Source organism: Alternaria atra, assembly GCF_907166805.1.
Source record: "Alternaria atra isolate CS162 genome assembly, contig: 25, whole genome shotgun sequence".
NCBI classification, from domain to species: domain Eukaryota; kingdom Fungi; phylum Ascomycota; class Dothideomycetes; order Pleosporales; family Pleosporaceae; genus Alternaria; species Alternaria atra.
In genome coordinates, this window is record NW_025091323.1 from 801,555 (window position 1) to 822,357 (window position 20,803).

At 50.1% G+C, this 20,803-nt stretch overlaps 1 protein-coding gene across 1 annotated transcript; it reads left to right on the plus strand.

Annotated features, from left to right (window-relative positions):
• Positions 1 to 11,205: 11,205 nt before the first annotated feature.
• ALTATR162_LOCUS5257 (uncharacterized protein) lies at positions 11,206 to 12,400 on the plus strand (the record flags this gene model as incomplete). The annotated part of the gene is made up of 4 exons (XM_043312876.1): positions 11,206 to 11,396; positions 11,448 to 11,589; positions 11,636 to 11,971; positions 12,032 to 12,400. 4 exons carry the CDS (start codon positions 11,206 to 11,208, stop codon positions 12,398 to 12,400), a joined length of 1,038 nt encoding a protein of 345 aa, XP_043168811.1.
• Positions 12,401 to 20,803: the final 8,403 nt, after the last annotated feature.

Below are 20,803 nucleotides of genomic sequence, written 5' to 3' on the forward strand. Positions count from 1 at the left end.
GTGTCAGGGTAAAATAGCAACACACGATTGTCTCTAAATATCGGCTCTCCATTTTTCGGCTTCTTCCGCGTATCGGCATCAATCAGGCAGCATTTGAGCAACCAGAAGTTGAAAACATCCCCTACCGCCAAACGAAATGTTGCTTTGCGTTCGTTAGCTCGATTCTCTGCTCGTGTCGGTGCCGCTGTTGCGGCGATGGTTCTCTCATCGCCAGCTTGAGTGGAAGCTGTTGAAACCTCGCACCTTGAGCACCTGTAAGCCGAGGCCTACGATTGCTCGTAGTTGGTACCCGATTGGAGGAGCTGTTGTGAGATGGAGCAGGTCCAGGTTGTTGCGGCTTAAGCCATTCCCGGTGGTGTTCGAGATTCCGGTTCCCATTCCGCTAAATATATTGGTGGCGGCGTAGTTGAGGCCGGTGCCACAGTCCGAGACGATTGTAGGCCCTTAAGATGTTTCATGGGCCGCGTATGCGATAGTGAAAATCTATTGTTACGAGAAGGAGCATAGATGTGAATAGGAGATAGATTATTAAATTTAGAGCTTTCCTCAGAGGAATACTTTTTAAAGTATTCCGCTTTATCTTGTAGGCTTAACTTGTGCTAGTAAGCTTACGTATAATGCACTATTTAGAGGGTCTTATAGGAGGGCTACTCTAATACACCTCCTAGTGTAGTAGAGAATCTAGGGGAACTGCAGATCTAAAAAGCTATTAGACTTAGAGATAACAGAGAGAGTAGAAAAGGAACAGGAATAGCTAAACTTAGTTCAGACAACGAACACTACACACAATAGACAACAATATACTCTATCTACTTGTGTTAAGCACCCGTTCTAATAGAGGAAGTGCGGGGTAGTTATAGGCAATAGTATTTGCTTCACACTACAAGAGAATAGTGGGGGAAAGCTCTGGATTACTACACTAGGTGGGGAGGTCTTGAGAATAATTCTTGTCCATCTCCTAACACGCGGAGCGCACATTATGAGCAGGTTCAGAGGCCAAGGCGTGAGCGAGAGAAGCAAACATGTTTGGACCATAATCGTCCTTCTCGCTCAGCCTCTGCCATCCCGTGTTACAGAGGACCTCTAGAATACTCTACTACTATAAGGCAGACTTTACGCGCAGAAGAGCGAACTGGTTGAGTAGAAGCTTGTATTCGGAGTAGAGAAAATAGCAGACGCAGAGCCTAGAAGAGGCAGAGCGTACGCGTACTTATATAGCCTAGAGAGTGAAGCAAAGCGAAGGCGTACTAGGCCGTAGAAGGTCTAGTAGTTTGCGCCTTCGTAGTAAGACGTAGCCTTTCACTCCTTAGCTCTAAACCTCGTAGTAAGTAGTAGCTAAGGAGAGGCTATGTCCTTACAACTAATTAGCTAACTAAGACTAAGCGCTGTACGCATAGGCCTTAGCTATATATCCTTACCGCCTCAGCATTCTACTTCTATTTCCTTATATAACGTCTTATATTATACTAAATATTGTACGGAGCTACAATTAGCGGTTCTAGTAAGCTCTTTAACACGTGCTCGTAGCATCTCGTAACACTAGGCTTAAAATATTCTATAGCTGTAAACGCAGCCTTAATTAAGCTTATATTAGTAGGGCTATCACGTATTAAAGTAAGTAGAAGCTTAGTTACTGCTTTGGTAGGGTAAGTGTGCACAGCGCCGTCGCGTGCACAAGCCTGTTAAGCTTAGTGTCGCATGGTTGCGTGTAGGTATTGTGGATAGAATAATTAGGAGAGAGTTTATATTGTATTAGTTGTAGCACCCTAGCTTAGCTTATATAGAGGTTATCGCACGGCATTATCAATAACAAGGTTCCCGACAGCGCTTGGCCTGCGACACTCGGTAATTGTAATAGAACAGAGATGCTTTTTTATGTTAACGTCGTGACCACGTCATTAGCTCGCACTAGCAGTGGCCACAGTTGCCAACAAGCAAGTCAAGCAAGTCACTGCCTCAAACTTGACTTGCTTGGTTAGAGAGTAGGCGTAACTTGACTTGCTTGGGAGCAATTTGTTGCTTGCTTGACTTGCTTGGTTTGCTTCTAAGTACTTGATTTACTTGACTGCTAAGGGACTAAACACTACTACATTACTAAGCTAACTGTCCCACTTAAGTATTGAAATTTCTAAAAGTTCCTTGTCTGAAAGCTTAGCCTCACTATAAATAGTTAGTTTATAGCTAGCTCGCACCTAGGATCTCACTAGTTAAAGAGCTGCGAGTAGCTTACTACCTAGAGCTCGTCGCTTTAGCTTAAGTAGGTCGCTAAGCTCGCTAACGAGGCGCTCGCAGTCGCTGCTTAGTGCTAGGATAGTGTGAGGAGTAGTTGGGCAGGCACTGAGATATCGGTATAGGCTTGTATTGAGACGAATCCTTGAGGAGCTATCAAGCCTCTCAGAGGGATGATATATACCTACGTCACGTGATTGTGGCTGGTGTGATCCGACGGTGCCCCGAAGGGTTCCCGGGGGCCTCACCAGTCTGTGGCTAGAATCCTGTGGTGGGGAACATCGTGACAATAGCCCCTTCTTGAGAGTCGTCCGACTCTCACAACGGTCTTTGCAATGTCAGCGCAATACTTTTTACGCTTAGACGCCCGCGCTTCACGTCACCGTGTCGCTGTCGGCGTTAGCCCGATCACTGCCCGTTGTCATCCCGCGACCCAAACGCTGGGGGCATGTGAAAAACCTCATGAGGAAAAATCTTACTATGCTCCGCGCACTTCGGTTGCCATGGCCGCAGCTACATTACCTAGCTATCTCCCAGCTTCACCGCGGTGAATAATGGGGTGTTTAGCCTGTTTGTCTTGTAACTGTCCAGCACGTAGCTCAGGTTTGCGTGGTGTTGTTGGGGTGTTGAGCGCATTTTGCTGTGTTTGCGACCCTATAGTGAGGCAAGCGGTGAGGCACCGCTGCGACTACGGAGACCCCTCGGGCATGTAAGAGCGCGGGGGATAGGGTATAAGTTGCAGTGTTTTGGAATCTTTTCTGCATCCAACCTTCATCACAACGACAACAACAGTCTACCGCATCAACACCACAATGACCATCCACGCCAGCACCATCTCCGGCGCCGCCCCTTCGAGCAGCATCCCGTCCCACATCTATAACCTGCCTCAGCACCTGCAAGCCCAGCCTCAGCTGGTGAGGTTCGCCGCCAAGTCTTGCCTTGGGCGCTGGTTACCGTCAGCAAGCCCGGGGTCAGCGAGGGGACTGTGAAGGGATTTCCCCGGGCCTTCATGGAGGACGAGTTCTGCAAGCGTAACAGCTCCATGGTGTCTGCAGTGGTTGTCGAGGCTCATAAGTCGGGTTGTTCTCCTGTAAGTGCTGGTTGCCATCGCAATGGCCCTTTGCTAATGTCTTATAGGTTGATCCTCCCTTCCGCCGCGCCGTCAACCTGCTTATGTACCTCGTCGATTACGCTACCCGCAAGAGCATCAACGCCATGGGGGATTGTAGCTACTCGGAGGGACAAGAGCGGGAGATGTTCGACGCCGCAGAACATCCGCAGTACTGGAAGCGGGCCTTCGACTACGCGAAGGAGCTCCGTACCGCTTTCTCCGAACATGCCGCCCAGGTCAAGCGTGAGATTACCCGCTCTAAGATGTCCGACGTTGAGTGGGCCAAGGCGCGTCAAGTCTCCCGCACCTTCAACCTTGAGCGCTATACTGCTGGCTTGGGTTCTCAGGGTTTGAACGCGCCTTCCAATGTTGTGGTGGACGCTGGCCTTGAGAGGGCTTCATTCTCCAAGGATGGACCGCGTTAGGACGAGAGAAGCGCTGGTACTACTATGGTCGTGAGGTTCCGGGCGGTCATGAGGTTCAGGCGCATATCTGAATGTGAGTGAGGCCGGCAGCTCCCGACTAAGCGCCGTTACAACTCTGAACGTCGTTCCTCTAATGCCCTGATGGGAGGAGCTGGTGATTTCCCCCGAGGGTAACTGAGGTCTCTGGTGGTTCTTCTGGGTTCGTAGTGTATTTGTAGAATGACATCTTCTTCTAAGAACTTGGTTTTGTTGTCCTAGTAATGCTTTCTACTTTGCGCATGACATGGGGTTGCTCACAGCTTCCCTTGCGCCCCCTCCCTCTCAGACCCTCGGGTCTGGCGACGAGTTGTTGGCGGGGCCATGGGCCGCCCTGGGCCTACCTCCGCCGCGTGCCCGTGATACGTCCCTTGGGTTGGGCCCATGTATTCTGGAGGATTTGCCGCAGTTGCCCAAAGGGTGGTCTTCCGGTTCCCAGGTGCAATCCTGGGTTGGCCATCCCAGCCACTTGACCTTGTATTCCCGGCCTCTTGCCGTGGTCTCCTGTGTTCCAGGATGCCTTCTACTCGTATCTGTCTCCTGGGAGACATCTTCGGTATCTGGATCGGTCCTGGTTTGAACTTAGGAACTCAAAGGGGTTTCGTTCCAGGGTTCTAGGAGTGCGATGTTGAAGACGGGGTGTATACGGGCCATCGACGGAGGGAGGCGAGCCTGTATGCCAGCTACCGATCTTCTTGGTGACCGTGAATGGTCCCAGGTACCTGGCATCCATCTTCTTGGAGGGTCGGCTCGTGGTAATGTTCTTTGATCGAAGCAAGACGGGAGTCGCCTTCCGCGAAGTAGAGCGGTAGTCTAGACGTGTTGTACCATTTGGGTTCGTACGCTGGGCTTTTCAAACTAGATTTGGCTGCGCTGCTCATGTCCGCCCACTCTGTAAGTCGGTGGCTGACCTGCCGTCGCAGTTCCGGTGTTGGCCCGCCTTCTGCCCATGATGTAGGTGGTTTTCGCAACCAAATGCTCATCAGGTACTCCATCAAACCCCTTGGGGTTTGTTCCGAAGGCTACTCTTATGGGCGATTGCCCGTGTGCAGAGTTTTCCTTTCGAGTTGTATGCGTACCCCGTGTAGGGCAGCAGGCCGACCCAGTCGTCCTGCCGGTATCCCATGTAGATGCGGAGGTAGGTTTCCAGTTCCTGTTTCTGTCGTTCGGTCTCCCCGTCTGTCAGGGTGGAACGCAGTGCTCAGGCGGTGGTCTATCTTCAGGTGGAAGCATATGTCTGACCAGAACTGGCTGGTGAAGACTGAGCCTCTGTCCGACACCAATGTGTCGGGCGGACCCATCTTCAGGAAACATTGCCGTAGTAGGATGTCGGCGACGCCCCCGGGCAGTTATCGTCTTTGCTACGGGGGGGTAACGGACGTATTTTCGAGAACCTGTCCACCCAAAACAAGGATTGCATCAAATGTTTCCTTGATCATCTTGTGACTTCGGCAGGTCAGTGACGAAGTCCAAGAGTAATGCCGCCATGCGGTATCTGGCACTGGTAGAGGGACAAGTTGCCCCCATGGCTTATGCCTGGGGATCTTGTTCAGCTGACAGGCGGCGCACCGCCGGATGTATTCACTGACGTCGCGCTTCGCATGTGGCCACTAGTACTTCATTTTGAGGACCGCGACCGTCTTGTCGACGCCGTAGTGTCCGCCCATAGGATCATCGTGATTCCTTATGAGGGGGTTCGCGCGGGGTGCCCGCGTCTTCGGGTATCCACACTTTCCCGTTCCTGCGCAAGATGCCAGTGGGTCAACTTCCCACATATTGGCTGTCTTATTCGCCTCGCCCTCCGCTCGACGCGTCAGCGCTTCGTTCCCGTGATAGGCCCGATCACGTTCCTGAACCAGTCTGATGTGTTGGAGTAGGAGGTCTGGGGGTTCCAGTGCGAAGGCGTCATCGCCTTGCGCGGCTTCATGCGCCAGGCTGTTCGGCGAGAGGTATTTGCTGTCAAGGCTTTGGAGGAGGCCTTGGCTACATCAAATTTCTCTCCCCTAGCTTTGTAGGTTTCCCCCTCGCACTGGCATTCTTTGCCCGTGGGTTGAGTGCAGGTAGGACGGGCGACTCATCGCCGGGGTCTGACAACGGGCAGGGAATTCCAGCCCGGGGCGAGTGTTCCGGATGGTTGACGGGACCGCTCTGGTCCCCATCGGGGGTTCGCTGCCCCGTACTTCCGGAGTAGTTAGAAGCCATGGACATCCGGATGGTCCATATTCGAAGCTTTGCTGGAGGGTTGGCAGCATGGCATCTTGCAGTGCTTTTTGCTCACCAACCCGGAGGCCTTGGGCGTAGTTTAGGTCTCCTTGATGGGCCGTCCGCAGGGTTGTCGGCCCCGGGTTTGTATTCGATTTCGAAATCGAACCTGGCCAGTTCTTCCGCCCAGCGCGCTTGCTTTTGGGGGGGAGTTCCTTCGTGGTCATGAAGTACCTCAGGTTGTTGTGATCGGAGAGTACCCGGATCGTAGACGGGCATGTTCGAGGTAGTGCCGCCACGTCTTGAACGACCTCAACTATCGCGGATAGTTCTTTGTCGTGGTGTGCCACCCAGTGACGGGCCGGTGAACTTCTTGCTCCAGAAGGCCACCGGTTTCCAGTGCTTCTCCGTGGGGACATCTGTGTTCGTGGGTTGGAGGAGGATCGCTGCCATAGCGAAGTCAGATGCGTCAGTTAGCACCATCACTGGCTTGGTTGGGTCGAAGTGTTGGTACGGGGCCTCCGTGAACTTCTGTCGCAGTGTTCTGAAAGCCTCTTTGGGGGTCCTCGGGCCATGACCAAGGAGGTACCATTTGGTTGGCCCTTTGCGACTCTTCGCCTTTTCTTCCGAACTTCTCCCGCTTCGGGATTGGTACGGGGTCGGCGGTGATTGGGCGCGTTCATGAGGTCCACCAGCGGGCGGACAATAGCGGAGTAATTATAGATGAACCGTCTGTAGGGTTGCAGAACCCCAGGAAGACTTGGATGTCTTTATATCCCGTTGGTTCTGGCCATTCTGTATTGTTCTGCACCCCGCTGGGTCCATCACGACGCCGCCTGGGGTGACAATGAAGCCCAAGAACTCCACTGACTTCGTTGAGAAGGCGCACTTGCTCGCCTTGCAAAACAACCCCCATTGGGCCAGTCGATCCAGCACCTCTTCGACGTGCCGGTCGTGTTCCGCCTCATTTCCGGAGTAGATGAGGATGTCGTCCAGGTATACCACGCAGGTACGGTCAACCAGGCCTCAAGGGCTCGGTGGACATAGGACTGGGAAAGTTGCTGGGGCTTTGCCAGACCGAACGGCATTACGTTGTACTCGTAATGCCCGTATCGGGTTTTGAAAGCTGCCCTTTCCCTTCATCCTCCCGGATCCGGAGCCTATGATAGGCGTCGCGAAGATCCAGCTCTGGTGTAGATGGCAGCTTTTGACAACCGGTCTAACATCTCGCTGACGAGCGGGATGGGGTACGTCCAATCGTGACCTTGTTAAGGCCACGATAGTCGACGCACAATCGCATTGTGCCATCTGGGCTTTGGGACGAAGAGGATGGGTGCTCCGACCGGCGACTTGCTAGGTCTGATCCATCCTCTCCCCGCGCCGCGGCGAGGTATTCCGTAGTATCTCCAGCTCCCTGCCGGAGAGGTTGTATATCGGAGGTTGGGATCTTCTTCCCTCCCGATCTTTATCGCGTGATCGTATTCGCTGTTCGGGCGGGCCATGCGTGTCTGCCGCTTGCTGAAGGCTAGCCATCTGTGATGTAGCTTGCTCGGGACGTGCTTCAGTTCTTCAGGATCTGGTTCATCGTCTGCCAGGTGGGATTCTGGTGGACTCTCCTCCCCATCGGGGAGAGAGCGGCCCTTTTGCGGAGGGACTGCGGCACGCTGAGGGTCTCCGTTGAATACCGCTGCCACAAGGGGTGGGTGGCCTCCCCAGGGAGGCCAGCCAGATCTGGTGCGTCGGCGATGCACTTGTCGAGGTGGGCTTTGTCCTGTCTACCCAGGTTTTGACCCAGGATGCCTCGACGGTCGTCCAGTCATCATCCCTGATCTCGTCGCCGCTTGGTCCGCTGCGGCGGAGTTTCAGGCGTTTTTGCTTTCAGGGCCTCGAGCAGTTTCCTGACTTGTTCGAGATCGTTGAGCACGACAGTCCCCGGTGTGCACGTAGGCTCGTTCTCCCTTGGCAATGTCGTGAGAGGTCGTGGGTTGGTGATTTGGATTCGGTCCGTGTCGCCCCGGGGCCCCCATCGGAACGTCCCCTTGGGGAAACGGGATCTGGGATCGGCATCGCGGATAAATTAAACCATGTCTCCCTTTAAGCTTGCAGAATCTTTTGGGGCCCACGGTTTTGGGAGTTTCCTTCGTCGTCGCTGCATTCGTGACATCGTACGGTTTGAAGCCGCAGTTCCTGGTCGTCAGGAACCCGCCGTCGGGCGGAATGAAACAGTGGGTTCCATCATGGCGTTCTGGCTCGGAGGCTGATGATGTTAATCCAGCCCAGAGTCGAAAAAGCTCGAGAGGCACTGCCCGGGCCGCGGGAGTTTACCTCTACATCTCGGGGATGCGCTGCCTCCGTAGAGTTCTTCCCCAGTGGCAATAGATTTCGACTAGGGGTTGGCTTTCCGAGTCTTAGGTTTTATCAATCTGCCCTGGTTGTCTCGGTTGCGTGTTTCCAATGAGGTTGAGGTTGTTGCCGTCTTGACGGTCCTCTTGCTTTTTGGTGTGCGTTACATCGTGACTGCTGTCGGCGACGATCTCCATACCCTGGTTGAGGAATATTGGGGTGAATGGACGGTTACCTTCGGCCCACCGTCGGAGCGGGCCTGGGAGGTTCGCCTGGCTGTGTGAAGGCTTGATCTTGCCTCTGCCACCTTGGTCAGTTTGGGGGTTTGGACGCTTGCCTCGACGTCCGCCAAAGCCATCGGAGCCACCCTGATAAAGGGGGCGATTATGGTGCCATTGGCGTCTCTGCGTTGCGCAGTGCTCGCTGAAGTCTATCCAGGTGTAAGCCAACCCGCCGTGCCGCTGCATTTCCCCGCCTCATGATGTCTGGGATCTTGGCCCAGACAAAGGCGACTTGGCTTCATCATCATCCTCATTATCTGGTGTTTTGAAGAAGCTGCGGGAGAAGGACTCCCTCTGCTAGCTTTTAGCAGAAAGTGTTTACTGAATCAGTGTCCTTCCAGACGAGTTAAGAACTTGCATAGTTATCATACTTTGTAAGGAGGGGATCTTGAACGAGGTTGCGCTCCCCGTTCTGACCCAATCCCATCCCTTCGGTGGTCCGTCCCTGAACCGTTGCATGAGGAGTCTCGTCACCGAATGGGGGATAGTACCTAGGGCCCAAAGGGTCCTGGATGGCTGTCCTCGTGAACGGCAGCCATCTCAAAGACGCCCTGACGTCTCTGATCCATTGGTCTACCTGCTGGGGTGTGACTTGCCAGTGTCCCCAGTTTAGCCGAGGAGTGGCGCATTTAGGGCCCTCAGCAGTTTGGATGCGTCACCGTAGTGCTGCTGGGTTTCCGTTGTCTCTCCGACGACGCCCGAGCCGTAGGAGGAGGTTTGGGAGTGGCTACCTTTTGCGGAGTCGCCAGGCGCCTCGGTTCGCCTCTTCTTCGGCTTCCCAAGGGCGTTTGTTACTTGGGCTACCCAATCTTTGGGGGCCAGGGCTGGTGTCCGGGCATGGACGGCCCAAGGGTGAGCCAGGGTTCGCCGTTGTTGTTGTTCCTATCCCATCATGGAAGGATGGTATCGACGCTGCAGCATTTCGGGGCATATGCGCATCAAACCGTGCTGACGGGGGAGAGGATGATCCCCGCCGCTGATCGATGGATCAAGGGTTGGCCCCCCGTGGGAGTAATTCAGGCGCCTCGCTCGAGGGTCCCAGGGGTTTTGGGTCAGGCCCCCAGAGGAGTCTCGCCATTATCGCGACGGCCCTCGGGCTCGTTGCGGTGGTAAAACCCCCAGGTGTCTCACGCTGGAGGAGTTCATCCTCTTGCGTGGTGGTTTCGCGTTGAGCCTGTTGCTCGGTCGCGGATTGATTGGCAACGCTGCGGTCCCGGTCTGGGAGGTGTCGGTGCCCGACGGGCAGCTTGTTTGCCTCGTGTATTGCGTGAAGAGCTCATCTTTCGCGGCTTTTTATGGGAACACTTGTAGCGAAGTGTTTGAAATGGAGTGAAAAGGATATCTTAACGACTGTCCGTCCGACAAGGGGGTGAGAAGGATTCGAATTGTGAGGAGAGTTGGGCAGGCACTGAGATATCGGTATAGGCTTGTATTGAGACGAATCCTTGAGGAGCTATCCCTCAGAGGGATGATATATACCTACGTCACGTGATTGTGGCTGGTGTGATCCGACGGTGCCCCGAAGGGTTCCCGGTGGCTCACCAGTCTGTGGCTGGAATCCTGTGGTGATGGAACATCGTGACAGTAGTGGCCTGAGTAATATTAAACAAACCACTACCGCCAGCGTCGATAGTTTTGTAGATGTAGCAGTACTTGCACACAAACCAGATCTAATTAGTAGCCTGGCGCTTAACAACGCAGTAGCTATACTGAAAAATCTAGCTTTTAGGACGCTTAGAGCCCGCTAGTAGCTTTATGTAGCTAGGTAAACGAGCCTAGTTAATGCCGTTAAAGCTATCAGCAGCGCTGTTTATCTTATCTTGGCTATTATCTTTGTCTCTAGCCTTAGTTGTAGCCACCGTAACAGCCCTGCTACCCTTAGTAGGCGCAACAATATTATCCTCTACATGCGATTCCAAAAACTGCGACTTAAATGTAGGGACTAGCGACGAGACAGTAGCCTGGCTTACGGCAGCGAGGGCTTTACGAGGCGATCGACGCTGAGATGCTAGCTGAGATGCTAGCTAAGATGAGGCCGCAGGAGTTGAGATGACGTCGTTGGTAGCAGCAGCTACTCTCAAACGTTTACTACTCGAAGAGGTATGTAGTACACGGCGTTTGGCCATATTAGGGCAGTTGAAAACACCAGAAAGAAGCGTCAATACAGGAAAATAGAAATCGCGACAGGCTTTAAAACAAGGCTGAGGTTAGGATAGGAGTAGGGCGCTAAGCTATTTTAGCAGCTGTGTAGCCTATTGTAGCCTGTTTAGGAAATAGCTGAGGTAGTTGCAGCACTAAAAAGAACTGCAAGGCTAAAAAAGCATCGCGAGATCTGCTATACAGTCGATTATAGTTAATTTAACCAAGTAAACTAAGCAAGTCAAGCAAGTAAGGCACGCTAACTTGACTTGCTTGGTTCGCTGTGCAGCTCTGACTTGACTTGCTTGCTTGGTATGAACCAAGCAAGTTTGAACAAGCAAGCAAGTCAACTTGCTTTTTGGCAACACTGGCAGTGGCAACACGGTAATAAAGATCGTATCCGCCTGCACGCTCACTGCACCACAACACTCCAAAAATAATGATTTCGCAGCAGCATTTCACTGACGAACCCGTGCAGACTCACTATCGTATTGAAGCTACCTTGGCGCCTGCAGAATTGCAAGCATTTCAACAGTTTAAAGATAAATGCTGTGACTCTGGTTTTCTCGATCATTCGAATACGGCTAGTAGAGACAATCATGTCGGCACTAGCGACAATGTCACCATATTGTACGTCTTCCTTCAGAAGCCTTACACAAAAACGTGCTGACAAGCTTCTAGGAGGTTCTTGCGTGCGCGCAAGTTCGATGTAGATAGTGCATTTGCTCAGTTCGCGCACGCACGTGAGTTACACCGATTGAACGGTATCATCGAAGGGTACGACCACATCGATGTCCAGGAGTACGAAGAAGCAAAAAAGCTTGTACGTGCTTTACAGTAAACGTTTCACATTGATTGACATGTTCCAGTACCCGCATTGGACTGGAAGAAGAGACAGAAGAGGACTTCCGATCTGCTTTTTTGACATCTCATACCTTGACGCCCAGAGGATGAAGAGCTACACGGGGTCTGCGAATGAAGTGATTCGCGCACTTACCGTTCATGATGGGTTGACGCGATTTGTACTACCGCTCTGCTCGATGGCGGCTGCTTGTACAGGCACCACTACTCCTGTCTCTTCGTGCTTATACATCGTAGACATCTCGACATTTGGATTGAAGCAAGCTTGGAGCCTGAGGAAGTACACCCAGGATATCAGCAAACTGCTTGCGACAAGCTACCCTGAGGTGATTGATCGAGTTTGGGTGAGTGCCTTCCTAGGCCAAAAACATTCTCAAACTTTTCAATTACTGACCAGTATTCAGGTCATTGGCGCGCCATCTTACTTCGCAAACGTATGGGGCTGGATTAAAGGGTGGATCGACCCCGTCACTGCGGCAAAGATCATCTTCGTTTCGTCCTCCGAAGCTCTAGCTAAGATGACGGAGTTCATTGACCATGACAACATTCCGTTACGCTATGGTGGAAAATTTGATTATTCCCATGGCGCGTTGCCCGTGCTCGACGATGCGCTTATCGCTGCACTGACGTGGCCCGAAAATGGAGCTAAGCGACTGCCTGCGGGACCATTCAAATGGGCACAAGACTGGGAACGAGATCGGGCTCTCATGGCTGTAGGAACCGAACACGGGAAAGAGCGGAGGCAGCAGGTCGCTGTCATGAAGCCAAAATGATGGAGACGATCGATTTCAGAAAACAGCGTTCAATTTAAGGATGTGTCTGAAAACATGCATAAGCTTTACCTGCGCCTGCGGATAATTGCGAAATCCTTACTGGGAAATCATTGGGGGCTGCAAAAGTGGGCCCACGATCAACGACGCTACTCTAATAATGTGGACCATCTTCGGCCAGCGAACTCCGTTCTGTGCATGGCATTTCATATCGACGACTTTTATATCCATCTTGCATCATCATCACTACACGAAAGGTCGAAGCAGACTTACGTGATCCAGAGATCCCCATGGATTTTTATGAATTTTTCGCTCGTGCCACACTTTTTGTAGTTTCTCAGCATCCCCACTGTAGTGAGCTATCCATTTGGCGTTATATAGTTTCTACGATACGGCAAATGAGAGAGGGTGATAATATGAAGTTACGGCTACCCACTACACTAACGTCAGCTCCCTTCCTGTCAAGCACTGAGTGAATCAGTTACCGTGTCCGTGCACTCAATGCACGCGATCGCGATTTCATCCCCACTCTAACAGCCCCATCTCTCAACGCCACGATGTCTACGGAAGAAGCCCTTAACCCTGACGAAGATTTTCGATATACAGAGATAACCAAGAAACATGGTGTTGCTCGCTCAACAGTGTCCCGGAAGCACCGAGGTGTCAGCGTGACGCGTGCGGAGGCAGGTTTGGCACGTCGATATCTTCAACCAGAACAGGAGGCAGAGCTTGTGAAGTACAGAGAGGACTTAAAAAAGTGAAAGCTACCTCCCACAAGAGAAATGGTGCAGAATTACGCGTCTGATATTGCTGGACACCTTGTCTCTGAAAGCTGAGTTGCTCGCTTCCTCCACCGACACCAAGATGAGCTCACACCTCAATCGAGCATCGCCATGGACCGCAATCGCCACGCTGCTGACTCTGGTGATAAGTGAGAGATGTACTTAGAACAGCTAGGCAGCAAAATCGACTTCTACGGAGTGGAGCCTGAGCATACCTACAATATGGATGAGACAAGCTTCATGGTTGGAGTAGTTGGTAGACAGAAGAGGATCTTCAGCAAGAGGTTGTTCAAGAAGAAGCAATTCAAGCGGATGCTTCAGGACGGTAATCATGAATGGATAAGCTTGTTGGCGGGTGTCTGCGCCGATGGTACAGTGTTTCAGCGCTTCACAGCACCGAAAGCTCGAAGAAAGTACCGCCTGTTGCTTGTAGATGGCCACAGCAGCCATCTCACAGAAGAATTCTTAGAGTATTGCTATAGGCACAAGATACTGTTAGCTGCCTACTCACCCCACACTATCTATACGCTGCAGCCGCTTAATGTAATGATCTTGAAGCCTCTTAATACTGCGTACTCGAAGAAGCTAGCAACACACCTTTACAGGCACTAAGAATTAGTTCCTGTAAAAAAGGGCAACTTCTTTAGCTTATTTCAGGACGCATAGGTAAGCAGCTTTACTAAAACTAACATCCTAAATCCTTTAAGGCAACAGTTGTACACCCCTTTAACCCTAGCGTTATACTTAATTGCTTTACTAACAACGATTTAGACAGTTTAAGCTTAGCGTTATCTAAAGCCCTATACTACAGCAGAGACGAGTAGAGAAAGTTAGACAGTGTAGCACGCCGTGCGCTGTGTAGTGCCTTAGAGAAGGACGCATCTACCATTTTGCAATCACTCTACTACATAGCGATATAGAACAGCCTTCTAAATAGCGAAAATGACGTCCTCCGCGGCGCACTCACTACTAAGAAGAGTTAAAGCAAGGGCAAGTCCAGAGACTTGCTACAACACTATGAGTACTGGGGACTAAACAGGTCGCTGAACGCAAGAAGGAGCAAGAGCGTCAAAAGCAACTTCGCGACTCTAAAAATTTTATACAGAAGCCCTCTACAAGCGAGCGCAAGGCCTTGCAGCGACGAAGGGCTAGAAAGAAGCAGAATCGTGGTGCTGGGGATGATGCGGGTGGTCCCTCGGCCGTAGCCCGCACTCCGACACCTCTACACTAAACCAACAGCCGTGGGAGGAAAATACTTCGGCCAAGAGGGTTTTGGTGAGAAAGCTTTTTGCATAGGTTAATAGAATAATCTACTAACAAATCTTGCAATAATAGCTGTAAGCCTAAGACCACATCACATGACTGCTCTGGAGGCACGACTAATCCGTCCGACTACTTTAGAGGTCAAATCACGCACTTGTACATATACACAACGACACTAGTTCCTCCTTTGCTCACATACACTCTATTCTATACTTCCAGTTTCTGCAATAACGACCTCAAAGTCCAATTTTCTCTTGCTGTGTGCTTCTCGATCTTCGTGACACTCGCGTATGCCTGCTCCTGCAGCCTCTTTAATGTCTCTTGCGTGTACACTGTACTCCCCGCAAGTCTAAGCTGCTCCAGCGCAAGCCGCTTCTGCACATCCAATAGATATTCGATGTCTCGCCTCCGCTAGAGGAGGTCACGCAGTCGAGTGTCATTTGAATGGAAGGTCAGGGCATGGATAAGCGGGAAAGAAAATTTGCCCTCGTCCAGGTCTTCGCAGAACCCTTTTTGAGCACTGCATTCCGCGGATTGGAGGTTCTCGTAATCGTCTCGGATCTGGAATTGTATGCCGATCAGGCTAACGAGGTTTTGATGTCGTCGTGGAGGTGGATATGTGACGACATGTCCCAGGTACATGCGCTCGCTCTATTCGCGAGCGGTAGTCGCGCTAACAACCAGAATAGACCCCCCGTTTTTTTCGTCACCATCTCTAGATACTCACCTTCAGAGGAGCAAATACCGTGACGCGTTCAGTGAAGGTCGTAGCTTTGACTAGCGTGCAACTCCGCAAGCTGCTCAAGAACGATTTCCGCATTCGTGGCTGATGGGACGCTTAGCTGTCGAGCTTCGTTCACAGCTTGCAGAATCTTATAACACATAGAGTTAATCGTCTGTGCCATACTAAATACGGTATGTGTTACTGGCTGGCCTCGTCGAAGGTTGGAGCCGTCTTTAATGTTATCGAGCATAAGGGATGCAGCGTGTAAACGGCTGCCTAGCGATTTAATACGGGACACAATAGGTTTAGGTACGTCGAGCTAAATGTTTAGTGCGTTAATGAAGGTATCTCGCACGCCTTTAGAGGAGAGTAAGATCATGTAGTCGAAGGGCGCTTGGGCGTGTCTCGAATCTAAATGTGCATTCCTTGTGGTACTAGCGGAAGTCGTCTGCTTGGTTTCCGAGCTTGGAGAGTAAGAGGATGCAGAAGACGAGGTAGAGACATAGTCATCTATTGATGAACCATCATCGTTGGAAACCGTCATGAAAGTCTCGGTTGAGGTGTGCCTGGATCGTCCGCCGTCGAGAGCTGATCCCTTTGAGCTAGCGTCGTCTCTGTCTTCGTTTACTTCGATGACCCCTTAAGCATCGTGATCGACACTTAAAACTTTCGGGAGCGACTTCGCTATTAATGAATCCTTAATACCCGCATTTGGATTATATCTGTGCAGTAGATAATACTGCGGACAATGTAAACTCTAAACAACATTTCTACTAACCTAGTATAACAGCGCTTCTAAATACTTATCTAATTTCTTTATTAAGTGCGCATTCTTTCGCTAGTATTCTGCGCGCTTCTCTAGGAACTACCCTTTATATTGTTTTGTCGCTTATTTAGTTATCTATTTCGCGGCGTTGCTGTTAACATAATACTATTGCATGTAAAGTTAGACGAAGTTCGTTAGCGTTTTAGATTCTTCTAATTTTCTAAAACTTAGCGTACTTACAGTTAAAAGAGAAATAGTTATTAGCTAGATTAAGAGCTGCGTAGCATAATTTGCAAATAGAATTAAGCTAGGCGTCTTCTTCTTTGCTTAGTGTTATGCCTATACTAAAGAGTAACGTAGCTTCTACAAAGCTGCATTAAACTTATTAGTATTACATATCTTAATAAGCGATTTAATAATGAAATATACTTACGGCGCTCTATTGCTAACGATGCAGGAATCTACTTACTCGTCTAACGATGTAAACTGCTTATCCTTGTCGCATAGAGTCGTAGCGATTATCTCTTGCTATACACGTTTAACCCGTTCTGTATATGCTTTATTAGTTAATACGAGTTGCATTATTATCTTTCCTTAGATTTGTGTCTTGCCTAATGCTAGATTCGTGTTCTTCCACTCCTGCTACTTGTAGTAATCGGAACTCGACTACAATCGTCAGCAAATAAAAAACTGCGGTCAAAATATTTCACATATAGCGTACTGTATCTGGCTGCTCAAGCTCGATCATATTGTCGTACAAGAATGCATCTACAACCAGGTCAGCGAGTCGCCACTATAATTGTCAGGAACGCAGCCCTGCACCACTACGCCATGCAACCAAAAAGGTACGTATGATCAGTGAACTACTGATCAGGGTGCAGGATAGTATATATCGTCAGCGAGGCCTGACAATAATGAAGCAGGCGATAACCATAATCTCGCAACATAGCACAATACGCAGTGAACTATTTACACTCAAGCACGTAAGCACTCAATCGTAGCCGCTCTGGTTTAGAAAGCAGAAGAATGAAAGCAGAAAAGTTTCCGTTGATGGGGTTGCATCCGCCAAACTGCTCGATAGGCCCAATGTACTTGATCCAGTCTAACCTCGCTTCACGGCACCCAGCATTAGCCTCCTCCTCGCACTTGTGTCGCCTTAATTTGTAGTTCGAGCAAAGACCATGTATATCGTACTAGGAGATGGGGATAAGGTAAGAGGATACGTCGTCTGAGGCTTGCGTCGACATGTTAATTGTTATGTTTTGAGTAATAAAATACAAATCGACGGCGCGGCTAATCATGCTAAAGAAGCTCTCTAAATAGGCCTACCAACGACACATATGCAGAGCAGCTTCAGAACGACACCCTGTGTAACCATATGTCCGCGACCGCTTGCCTTAGCATCACTATTAGACCATCCCTCCTCGTGTGGTAAGTGTTAAGAGGATATGTGGGGCGATTCATGCTGTAGAAACGGAAGCTTATAGGTACTCCTGTGGATTGCCAATCAGGTCATGTTACCGCGCTTGATTGCTTGGAACGTCGCTGTTCCAATTGAGTTGTCGGTTAGACTCTCTTCAATCATGACGTAATGCCGGAAAAAGAAAGTTCACAGGATCTGTTGAACCAGTATAAGGAGATAGTTATTGAGCACTTGAGGGTGGCAGGTAAATGACGTTCGTGTTGTGCGATAGCGGATTTCTTCGACACGCTCAACAATGCGGCTTCACGTACCTTTTTCGTTGATCAACGCTCCGCAGTGGGTCGTATGCAGGAGCTACGTACCAAACACGACCTGAATTTACTTTTTATGGTCTCCACGGTCCACTTGTGCAACAGCCCTGGGTAGAGTAGAACACTCAAGTGATCGACTAGATTCATTCATTCTTAAGGGCGTCACAGACTCTATTTTGCGCCGTATCGGCTCGACTGGAGATCAATCTAGTCAATCACTTGACTATTGCCAACTCAATTTCTGAGAAACCTCGGCCTGAACGCTCCCGATTTATTCAGAAGGCAACTCGCGACGCTGAAAAAGCTATACAATTGTTCTAAAAGGGTAAGCGTAAGGTCTCACAGGTCTCTACTCAAAAGCAGAAGCGTCAGAAACGTGTTGGTATTGATCTATCTCATGCACAGGGGTTGAGGCTGCCCCAGCTCTTCCACCTCAACGTACCCGAACGCGAACGATATCACGGGCACAGACACGGTAACCAAATTTAGTAAGGCTTTAACTCATGTGAGCTAGTGAGTTCCCATATTAAGTTAGATCGGTTTGATTGGCTTGATTGTTGACTATTCTGTTCTTTTGATGGGTGCCAGAACCGTGTCTGCTAGTGCACGCAGCACAGCAGGGATATTGTGAACTGCAAGAGAACAGCGCTTGGACTAAAAGAAAACACAGTTGATGTGCACAAACGTGTTTTTCTTTCGGTATGGGCAGATCCACAAATTCCTATAAATTACAAGTGTAGAGCATCTGCGAACTAGACCTCTCCATTCTACCCCGTTAGAACATCTTGTCCAAAGTCCACGATGGAGCTATAGAAGCTAAGGATTGTTTGCATGAATGAAGAAACGACCTATTTTATTTGCCAATCTCGCTCAAAGATACACATCGGCTCACAATCGTATCGCCTCAACCAGGGACGACACAATAAGCAAGAACTCTCATAAGCTGGAGAAACGTCTTGAAGGGGATATCGTTCTTCTAGTTGCATCAGATGACCATAATTTACTGATGAACTATAATATCCTAGTTGATGATGTAACTTCCTCGCATCTTGAGTTTCTGCATCGTCACTTTGACCATGACAAGATTTGTGCCCTAAATTGGCGACCTGTAAGGCAGTAATGAATGAGGTGTCGTTCGTGAGTAGCGATCGGGAATCCAAGACGAAAGATGATGAAGTTAGTTTGTATAAATGAGATTTGGGCGCCCAAGAGCTTCATGTTAATGGCTACAACACTGGAGACTTTGAAGTGGATAGAGCAAAAGGGAAAGCCAAGCGCGAATACGAACAGATCTGAGGAATATAAAATGAAAATTCGGAGAGAAGACGTCAGTCGAATGCATACAATGAGCCAAGGCCGGAAAAAATTGCTTGTAGATGAGCACAAGGATGGAGTGACGGGTGTGCTGTGTTTGCAACTTGTGCTTACTGATGAAACACAGTCGCCAGTCTTATGGATACATCTCACGCACTCAGGTGACGTTATAGGGCTATCCGGAAATAGGCACTTGGGTAACACCTAGGTAGCTTGGTGGAAAGATCTACGCTCAGGAATTTCGCCCGAGAACTCAGCACGGGTATGACGGCGAAATGAGAAGAAGTTAATCTACCAAAGCTCTGCGCGTTGATGGCTTTAACTATCTCTGGAGAATGGTGAAGTGGAGCACATGTTCGCGAGACTGTGGAGCACGTTGCGCAACGCCTCCCACCAGCACGTCCATTGAACGCTGGACAGCTGTTAGGCATGGCCGATCGCAAAAGCGATTCAGTGCAACCGTGGGAACTATATTCCTCAAATGTTGGTACAGAGTTGTTTTTACTGGCCCAGGCGGAAACAAAACAAACGCAGTCCATGCATATTGCTGCATCGTCCGGCAAAGGCAGGGTGTTTGAATGAACGAAGTTGTCCGCAGCCTTTGCGAAGCTTTGAGATCCACAGGATTTCAACGCTGAACCACGTTTCAAAACGACTGAAGGCGATGTGGAAAAGTTGTTGTGGCTTGAAAGGCATTGGATGACAGGCTGTGGAATGACCGGTACGCTAAGCCTGAAGTGCACTACCGGTAGATTAACGTCGATTGAACTCGCGTATTGCTCAGATCCTAGCCTTTCGCAACCTCCGGCAGCTTTTTCATGGAAATGAACAGCCCTAACATAATGGTAAAACTTCGTCGCTATCTCTCTAGATATCTGCAAGACTACTACCAGAAAGGCTGAACACTCCTCAATGACCTGCTAGCTTGGCCGGTCACCGCCCTGGCGCCCACTACAATGTCGCATTAACACTTTATAGCCCGCACACGTTGACAACAATTTACAGCTCTGGCAGAGGAAACAAAACACGGGGTTGCGAAAGGCGAAGTCTCGGAAGTTTAGCTCTTCGCACTGTCTAGAGACTTCCGATTTCAGTCAAAAACGAACACCTACAGTAGGCCTCTGCTAGTCAACTCCAGTCCAATGTACTCTTACTCTGCCACAATGGGCTCCCTTTTTCTGAAAGACCCATTCGGCCCGTAAAGCTTTCTGTCAGTCTCCTACAGTCCGGATGAGCGCCTGTGCATAAGCGGTTGACACGGCTGCAGATCATGAGTATAAAAAAGACACGCAAACGTCGAAACGAACCAAAGTTTACATGCATGCGTATCGGCGACGATCGTAGTGCCATTTTATGCATGTGGCAGGAAATCAATCTACCCAATTATTCCCTTTGTTACTATACTCTAGTCACATTACGCGCCACTAACAATTCGTCAGCCTTGAACCACATGGCTGGCCCTCACATGTACCAACCTTCGAACCCTAAGTAATCTTGGCCCTTTGCACTGCAAGGTGGATTGAGAAAGCGACTAGGCGATAACAGCGAAGACACAAAATGACCGCCTAACCATGCCTTCGGGTTTTGACGCCGGCCTGACGCTCGCGTAGGCCGGGGTAGGTGTCAACTTGACACTAGCAGAACCGTTGAAGAATGTTGGGTGGCTAGGTAGCTCCAACCTCGGCATATTACGATTCCTTAGAACCCCCGTATTCAGCGAGCTGGGAGACTATAAAGACTTCTTGGACATGCTGACACCTTGAAGCATCAGCCACTCTTTAACATTCGCGTGGTCGTTACTCGTTATTCACTACTTGAATATC